Genomic DNA, 9,787 nt, shown 5'->3' on the forward strand with positions numbered 1-9,787 from the left:
TGTCACGTTTAATGAGCCTGATTAACCCCACAACAGTTTTGTGATGAGATTCGGTCGTTCCAAATAATTAGTTGGAGGTCGCGTCTCTCTCCTCCTCTATCACCCACCATATAACAATTACAGACATTTTATACATTTAAAGCACCACGAAAGGTAACCGCATTAATCAATCTTATCATGATCTGCGGGGAATTTAACCCATCTGTTTTTTACACCTTTTGCAGCCTTTAATAGACGCACTGCAAGCTAACCGCATTAATCAATGTTATTTTGACTTGCGGGGAATTTAACCCATACATCTTTTACAGCGTTGCAGCGTTCGTTTTTAGTGGGTCATAGGACGGGACTGAACTACCCGCCTCTTATGAGCACTTTTGTGCCTTAGGTAAGGACTGAACTACCCGACTCTAAGCACTATTAATCTAATTTAACTAGAATATGTATTGTATTTCCCACCGTGACTAAGAACAGTGAGAACGCTGCTGACAACTCTAAAGTTTTAGTATAATCAATCACAGATTTTTGATATTCAAAACAGGTGTCTGCTCACCTTTTGTATATGGCGCCTTGGTGTAGTTGTCAACAGTATCTCTGTGTCCTCCCCCTGGACTGGATTCTGTCCCCTGGCTATCGGTGTCCCTTTCTAGAGATAAGCACTCATCACGTCGGGGTCACCACTTGTTGGAGCAGAACACCTCTGCTACGCGCCGTTCGTTGGATGAGGCTGGATCTCTATTAAATTAAGAAAGGAATTGAAAACACCGGAATCAAAGTTATAACAAATTATCTGAGTTTACTTCTGGTAGGAAACCAAACACATATACAAGTTATACAGAGTACTCGAGTACTCCGGGCTTCAGGTTTGTGATGCGGTTTACAGGTAGACAGACCAGCCTTCAGGAAACGAGAAGTACAGACTTCAGGTTTGGGATGCGGTTTACACGTCTCTAGACCAGCCTTCAGCAAACCAGAAGCATTTTTACACTCAAAAACATCAGTATTCATATCTATTTTTGGGGCGGAGATGTGTCGACTCTTCCTTCCCATTTTCCTCCCAAGCGAATCAGAGTTCCGTGAGGAGGAGCTGTGTAAGCTGATCACCTCCCCCAAGTGTCCTGATTGGCTGGATTCACTTCTGGTCGAGTTCAATAGTTCTTCACCAGAATTTGAAATTCCAATGTCCCCTAAGGTCAAAAGTCAACCTCTATCTTCGATTCGAATCTTAACTCTATTCCTTTCCCATGAGTTCTTCACATAAACCATCCCTTTTCAGACATTTAAACTTTTCTTCACCTATTTAACGATGTGTCTTTAACGACTTAAAAACAACATCTGTTATTAGGGGTGATAAGGAGCGATGTAATGTTGTCTTTAACGACCTTAATGACGACATCTGGTTTTTAGGGGTGAAACAGGCAAGGTTGGTGGGTGAAACACAGAATCTCTGGGTCAGTGAGTTTAAAAGTGAGAATAACATTCCTATTCTAAGTGATTATCAAAACCCGTTTGTGATTACCTAAAACAGTTCAAACAATACATGTTCACTAAAATACAATTCAAAATAATACATGTTTACTTCAATACAGTGTAGAATCATATCTTTTTACTTCACTACCAAACCCAAATCCATAGCATCATATACTTATCTACAAATGTAGACATAATCCAAGTAATAACCATATCCACTGCTACAACCACCACAGCCAGACAGAGCAGAAGCAGTCTGCCTTTTGAAAAGAGTAATGAGCTATAAATGCACAAATGTCACATCATCGCTCCTTTCTGTAGTAGGCCTATCTGCAGCGTGTTTCCCTAAACTGGCAGTATATTATAACTAGACCACAACACTAACTTTCCTTATGGATGAGGGGGATTTCAAAAAATGTTGTGAAAGAACTCAAAGCTTCATTTGAAATAACGCAAAAGTAGTCCCAAAAAATCTTGCTGTGAACTTTGGGGAGGAATGTAAGAACCTCCCCAGCATAATAAGGCGATTGTTTACTTTGGACACTCGTTTTTACTGCAATACCCTTCCCCCAGTATCTCATAATATCTATGGTAAACAAAAAGGTGTCTGATCCAGCCACTCTCAATTTTCTAACAAAGAGTTGAGAGTGTTCTAATGAACAAGCTCTGTTGGTACTGGACTTAACCATCACCTACACAATGAAATGTTTCGCCCTCACTCTAAGAATCCAAATAATATGAAATATGTATTGATCAGAGGATGTTGTACTGTGTTATATCTGGAATCAGATGTCTAATGTCTGCCAAAATGTGATTGTATGATGCCGTAATGCATGAACAGACACGTTAATCACCAAATTACAGTGCTTGATAATGTGCAGAAGAAATAGCTTATAGGTGTGTCTAGTCTCAATGTTTGGTGCCAGTAAAACTCTGCAGAGCTGACATGGCTTTTTAAGGCTAGGTGGCTTGATCCATGTGCTTGATCTTTTATGACCCAATTTACAATGGATGAGTAAAAATTAGGGCTGTCAAGTTAACGCGTTAATAACGCGTTAACGCAAAAAAAAATTAACGCCACTAATTATTTTAACGCGATTAACGCATGTGTATTTTTTGTCCTCGGCCGCCGTAGTTTCAGAGCGCATCGAGTTTAAAATACCATCGACAAGCTGATGCTGACAGCCCCGCTCCTACCGCCCGCTTGTGGCAGACCACACTTCCACGCTCACTGGCAGGCCCGGACTGGCCATCGGGAGGACCGGGAGGGAGTGTGTATGTGTGGCGCGACTCGCGCGAGCGAGGCACACCTTACGTGTTGTTGTTGTTAGCATCTGGTGCTAGCTAGCTGCGCTAACGGATATAAGGAGCTGTTTCAATGACATTTCGCCGACAACTGCGCCGAGCACTTGACTTTATGCAGGTAGCCAGACAGTGGGACATTGTACGAAAAGTCAGCACACTCAGCACGGATAGTACGCGCAACATGATTGCAGCATCCAGGCAGCTCCCGTTGGAGCATATGCCTTGAGCTCCACACACACACACACACACACACACACACACACACACACACACACACACACACACACACACACACACACACACACACACACACACACACACACACACACACACACACACACACACACAATTATTGTATGAGAGAGGTTCCAGGTTGAATTGAAGCGAATATTTGTAATGTTCAGAGGTTGTTGTGTTTAATATTCATGAGAATATTTGTCATTGTTCAAATGATAATAAACAAACATATAAAGCATATTTGTCCACTCATATGTTGATAAGAGTATTAAAAACTTGAAAGATATCCCTCTAAGGTACGTTTAGAACAGATAAAAAATGTGCGATTAATTTGCGATTAATCGCGATTAACTATGGACAATCATGCGATTAATCGCGATTAAATATTTTAATCGACTGACAGCCCTAGTAAAAATAGAATACAAATCTTACCAAACAGTAGTAAAACAGAAATATGAAATAAGATGTAGGCTAGTCTTTCCATTTTTCTGATTAGCTCTCCCTTCATATAATCTGCCAACAGTGTCTACAGTACAAAAGTAGAGGTTAGCAACTTCTTATCAAAGAAAACTAATTCAAACACCCTTTGTTAAGGAAGGCTAGGCTACATTGTCAGTCACTGAAAGTGGTGCAATGTGCTAAGTTCATGTTATTATTGTGGTGTAACAAACAAGAATCACAGCACAGGGCCCCAACCACACAATGACTGAACATGTACACAGGCCTTACCTGGGGACACCTAAACGATTGTTTATTGTTTTGTCCCTTTTTTCAACAATCCTCTTTGTTTTATTACTAAACTACAGCAGAGACAAGACTATACAGGGGTTTCATATCTGTGGGTGACAGTGTATAATTAAAGTAGTGGGCGATTCAAAACGTTTTACACGTAAACATACCTGAACAACACCGTCATGGCGGGTGCATGTCGGTAAGAGTGGAAACATAACCATGATACTGAAGCAGCTCTGCAGGTTGTAGAGGAGTTTGGATTTCATACTTTACCTCCACACTTGTTACAGACTGACCTGACTCCACAATGAGTTAAGTTTGAACGTCAGCGTGCAACGTGGCGCCTGAATCCCTCCAGTGTTACCGACATCTCACGGACCAATGGCAGGACTCCATTCGGCCGACGAGGCGGGGGCCTGCCTGAAACGGACACTGTGATTGGCTGTACGTAAGGCGGCAGAAAATCCCCGTTTGGTTGCATCCCTCCCTCAGGAAAAGTGGGACAGGAATGACCAAAATCGCTTGAGTGAGTAGGCTACTGTAGGTGTTTTCAGTGGACTTCTGTGCAGGCGTAGGTGTTCTCTGGAGGGCTTGTTAGTGCACAGCTGCAACGTTGGTGCACACCGCTGCTCGGGAGAGAAAAAAAGGTTAGTGTGTGTCGCTACAAGCAGTGAAAGTGGCAACAAAGCAGCTTGCTCATTGTGCATTGTAGTGTCACAGGCCTGTTTGGAAACATCTGAGCTCCATCCCTGACTGATGGAAGTCCTCAGCTTCGTGTGTGCTGCGCTTCTGTGCACTGTTTTGGTGCACGGTAAGCCAACATTAAGGAAAGAGAGAGTTATAAATAAGGACCCAGAACTGAGCAGGAAAGCCTACGAAGACAATAACAGCTTCCAATACGACCATGATTCCTTTCTGGGTAAAGAGGAGGCCAAGACATTTGACCAGCTCAGCCCTGAGGAGAGCAAGGACAAGCTCGGGTAAGGACATCATTACTCTGAACATGAGCTGATTTTAATACCAGCCCTGGTGCTATTGTCACAGGCCCTGTTTGAGCCTTTGTTTTTTGTAAATCACGTACAGCCACGCCTCCCTGCTGGAGTCAGTTGCGTGTCACTGTTCAGGCTGAGGACATTAATAATTAAGAACCTATTCACAAGTGCCTGAGAAAGATGTGCATGCCAGCAGATACGAGGCTAGATAAAATGGTGCGTTATTGCGCCACCGGCACTATTCGCACACACTCCTATAGAGTTAATTGCTCAGCCGAAATCTTAATTATGCATCGTCATTAAAGAACCATTCGAAGGTGCTGAAGTTTTGTGTAAAGTTGTGCAATGTGCAGCAGTACAGTCATTATGTAAAGCTTCTGTCTCTGAATGCATTGCATACTCTTCATGTGCTTCATGTTTTTTTCGTCACTGTCTGAATGACAAGTTGGCACCATGTATCGCAGGTTGGCTAAACGGAAACAGTTTCCTGTGGTGTTGGGAGTGGGAGGACCCCTGTAACATCACAACGTGGCAACCCAGGGCCAAGAATACACCCATCCAAACTGCATTCTTCACTAAAATACGTTTTCCTGCTCCTCCCTTCTAGAGTGGTCTAACCCTATTTAAAGCCACGTCCTATATACTAAAAATGGTACTACCAAATATTAGTTGTGTCCCCTGTTTGCCTCTAGTAATAGTAGCTCAGTGTGTTGACATGAAACAGCACAAACACTTGACTTATGTCAATCCTTCAAAAGTGCATATACAGGATGTGAACCATCATGTTTGAGTCGCAGCTTGTCTTTATTGTCTTGTCTTTTACAGTAAAATAGTTGAGCGGATCGACAGCAACGTTGATGGCTACATCACCACAGCCGAACTCAAGTCGTGGATAAAGCGTGTACAGAAGCGCTACGTTTATGAAAATGTGGCAAAGGTGTGGACAGACTATGACCTGAACAAAGACAACAAGATTTCATGGGAAGAGTACAAACAAGCCACATATGGATACTATCTCGGTATGTACGCCATGTCATTATTTGACATACAGTACAGTATTCAAGTAGCTATTCATAAATGTGACCGTAACCTGAGTTTGTTTCCCTCTTAAGCCAACCCAGAGGAGTTTGACGAATCAACAGACCAGTTCAGCTTCAAGAAGATGCTCCCGCGTGATGAGAGGAGGTTTAAAACGGCTGATCTGAACGGGGACCTGGCAGCAGACAGAGAAGAGTTCACATCCTTTCTCCACCCTGAGGAGTTTGATCACATGAGGGATACTGTGGTTTTGGTAAGCCTTTTTAACCACATGGTAACTAAGTATGATTAGAAAGGGGCGAAATAGTAAGACTAACTGTGGGTCTACTAAGCTCTGTGTTTGACTTTGAGAATTGCTTGTAGGAGAAAGAAAACTTCCACAAATTAGGTAATTTCTCCATCCACAAAGTTATATTATTTAATCACAGGGACACATTTGAGTTTCTATTCCATTTGTTTTATCTGATTGACCGCTTGGATGAATGTGCTACATTTGGATGAATCCTTAATGAAATTTGAACTGGGCCAGGAAATGATTGAGTTTGTTTATTTTGGTCCAGTGGGATGGATCGACTGTCCCATTTAGGGCTCGATCTTTAAATATAAATGTGGCTGCATGAAACAGTTGCGTGGCAAATGTTAGCAGTGGAGCACTATGCCACTCTGTTCATAAAAGTTGTACCACCCATTTGACATATTTAATTATTAATCTCTCATCTTTATGACATCATCGAATGTTACCAACTGTACAGCCGGTGGTGTCTTCACTGATTGTGGTGAATCTGGCTGAAGCTTAGCCTGTTTCTCACAACAGTAGACTCCTTTTATATTTTTCACACAGCTATGCAACAATGAGTAATTGATGGTTCATGTAGTCATATGAGGAAAGAAAAAGGAAGAGACACTTTACAGCTTTAGAAATGGGACATGATTGTTGGCTAGCAGGACACATCACTAATGGAGCTTGTAGTGCAGGTTTAGGCAGGAAAATCAAGTCATCTTACTGAGTCCAAATGTGCACTCAAACACTCATTCACATTACAAAGGAACACTGTTTAAAGGACCTCTATCTACCTGCTGCTTCTGTTGTTGCTCTCTGCGTTCATTGCACTGTATACCTAATCTTTTCAGTTTCCTCCTTCCTTGTATAGCCTTCTCAATGTCCCCTAGGTAGAAGGTACTATCCTCTTATTTTTTATTTTACATTGTCCCAGAAATGGCTTTAGTTTGGTGCAACTCCAGAAAACCTAAGCATGTAGAAAGAGATTCGATTTATCCAGCCAAAAAGTCTCAATACTCATGGGAGAGTGGTAGTACATTGTGTAGACATTTTGCACCATCATTAATCCAAAGAAAAGGTATATTTAACTCTTTATTCTTATTATTTGTTCAACTATAGCATTGATCCTCCTCGTTCTTTTCCAAGTTTCTGAAATGTACTGAACATCTCTCACACTGTCAGTGCGTACTGCGGTCTATAGGTTTTACATATATATTTAATGAACATATCTCTTCTTGTTTACACGCAACCTTTAACAGGTTAAGTGGGTATATGGGATGGATGGATGGCTGTTCTTGTTTATTATTACTATGCTATTAGACTACATGGCTACATGGATATGAATCATTCAGCAGGTTTTAGAGAGGTTATCTCACCTGCAGGTAAAGATGCATACAGTGATTTCAATCTGTGTATGCGTGTGTGTGTACATGTGTGTGTGGTTGTTAACTAATGATCGGCTCACACGGCAAAGCTTTAAGTAACCGTTCAGTCAAATTCACACTGTAAAAATCAGGATGTAAGAGAGGAAAGCATCTAGCAGCGCTTTAAAAGCCATTATTTGAAACATTCATCATTTCATGTGAAGGGTTCGGCTGTCATCAGTAGTCCTATGATTGTACTGTAGGCCTGCCAGCCCAGCTTTAAGTTAAACCTTATACCGTCCCTCGTCCAGCCTGGGGTGATATCTCTCTCTTTTACTACTCACAGTGAAAGTCCCACTATCGTTGACCCTTTTAATGACACCATAAACACATTTTGAATGCAGGAAACCCTGGAGGACATTGACAAGAATGGTGACGGACATGTGGATGAAGATGAGTATATTAGTAAGTTTAAGCAATAAATTGAAATGAATTAGGTCAAACAAGTTAAGCTCATCATTTGCTATCCAATGCAATACATAAATGCAGGAAAAATAGAAGCATTAACTGTCACTTTTAATGTGCGCATTCCAGGTTACGTGTTTCTGAGTTGTTTTTTTGACCTGATGAAGAATCTAAGCTGTTTTTTTTGCATGTGAAATATGTCTGCCTAAAATTGCATGTATATCAACGTAATTTCCCTTGGTTGTTTCAGCTGACATGTTTGCCCATGAGGACGGGGGACCGGAGCCTGACTGGGTCAAGACAGAGAGGGAACAGTTCTCTGACTTTAGAGACTTGAACAAAGATGGTAAAATGGACATGGAAGAAATCCGCCACTGGATTATGCCCCAAGACTACGACCACGCCCAAGCTGAGGCCAGGCATCTGGTGTACGAGTCTGACCAGGACAAGGTGCGTTCAGCTGCATCAACATGCCTAAGAAACCTCTCTTACCATGTTGTGTATATGAGATACAACTTTAAACATACAGCTTTCATCATCATATTTACACATGTTGTATTTTGATAATGATGTTGTTGGAATAAGACTTGCTTATCTTGCCATTTCCTTTGTCCTCCCCTGCAGGACGAGATGCTGACCAAAGAGGAGATCCTGGAAAACTGGAACATGTTTGTGGGAAGCCAGGCCACCAACTACGGAGAGGACCTCACCAAGAACCATGACGAGCTCTGAGCTCTCAGGGCAGCTTCTGAGGTGTGGGTGTGAGGAGCGTTGGTGAAAATCTTCGAAGACAGAATTACAGACTCTTTCACCTCCTCCCACCACCACAACCACCACTCCATCTTTTCCCCGTAATACTGGAACAGATGTCAGAGTGTTGGATTGTAAACCAACACTGTTGATACCAAGCAAGAGGGGGGAGGGGTCTCTCCTACCACTAACACTAAGGGTCCATCTCGATTTGGGGCTTCTGTTTCTGACATTCAGGAGCAAAGCCAGATCCAGTGGACTTATTTTCCATCAATGGTGCCTTCCAGCCGCACTGCCGGCTCTGCTGCCTCAGAGATCTGTGTAGAAAGTCTTTAATAAACGCTGTCAAAGCTGAATGCTGAGCTTTAGGTGAATTGTCAGATATAGGAATAGTTTTTGATAGCAACGTTAATGTGAAACAGCGCAGCGCAGATCATTTATTCTGATTTTATTTATTAATGAAATCTATTCTTTGTTTACACATTTCCTGGCCATATGATTTTCAATGGTTTGTTTGATTAGTTAAGTGCTTTTAAAACTGTTAAAGACTGATTAACTGATGTTTAACGGCATGGTTTTTGCACGCTTTTGGTTTAAGTGTAGTCTGTGAAATATATTTTCTTCATATATTTAGTTTGACATTTATTTATTGGTATACTTCAGGCCAACAGTATGCTCCATGTTAGATTTGTATTGACCTTTGCTGATGTTACATTTGAGCTTTATCGTTTTATAGATTTCTTATTTAAATACGTTTTTTTTTAGTACTTTGTTTATTTGAACGCGTAACTCCACACAACTCCTTGCTTCCTGTTACATCACTCCATGGTCATCTTTTTCAATCAGATGTACCAATTTAATTTCCACTGCATTGGCTTTGTATATAAAAGCATGGTGTTTACAACATCAGAAATTCATCTTCTGTATTTCTTTTATCACAATTTCTGTATTATTATAAATAAATATGTTATATGACAGTGCATGAACGTATGCAACTTAAAAAGATCAAACTGACCAGAATTTGTCATTTGAGTCGGCACTTGTTGTGCTTTGTTGTCCCTAACCTCAGTTGCATCAATATTCCACATATCACACAAACACATTCATGTGTCTTCTTTTCCAAACGGCACATGTGTCAAAAATAAAAATAATAAAAG

The 9,787-nt window shown here is 41.3% G+C and overlaps 1 protein-coding gene across 1 annotated transcript; it reads left to right on the forward strand.

The window, feature by feature from the left end:
* Positions 1–4,231: 4,231 nt before the first annotated feature.
* Positions 4,232–9,787, forward strand: rcn1 (reticulocalbin 1, EF-hand calcium binding domain). Its single transcript, XM_034117122.1, has 6 exons — positions 4,232–4,721; positions 5,559–5,752; positions 5,846–6,024; positions 7,820–7,880; positions 8,131–8,330; positions 8,505–9,787. The coding sequence occupies exons 1-6, from the start codon at positions 4,498–4,500 to the stop codon at positions 8,610–8,612; spliced, it is 966 nt and encodes a 321-aa protein (XP_033973013.1). The 5' UTR covers positions 4,232–4,497; the 3' UTR covers positions 8,613–9,787.

The sequence above is a fragment of the Trematomus bernacchii genome, unplaced genomic scaffold, assembly GCF_902827165.1.
Source record: "Trematomus bernacchii unplaced genomic scaffold, fTreBer1.1, whole genome shotgun sequence".
Lineage (NCBI taxonomy): Eukaryota > Metazoa > Chordata > Actinopteri > Perciformes > Nototheniidae > Trematomus > Trematomus bernacchii.

Coding starts and splice junctions, on each gene's coding strand:
- rcn1 (XM_034117122.1), top strand. CDS start 4,498: ATGGAAGTCCTCAGCTTCGTGTGTGCTGCGCTTCTGTGCACTGTTTTG. Junction 5,753..5,845: donor CACATATGGATACTATCTCG/GTATGTACGCCA, acceptor TTCCCTCTTAAG/CCAACCCAGAGGAGTTTGAC. Junction 8,331..8,504: donor ACGAGTCTGACCAGGACAAG/GTGCGTTCAGCT, acceptor CCTCCCCTGCAG/GACGAGATGCTGACCAAAGA.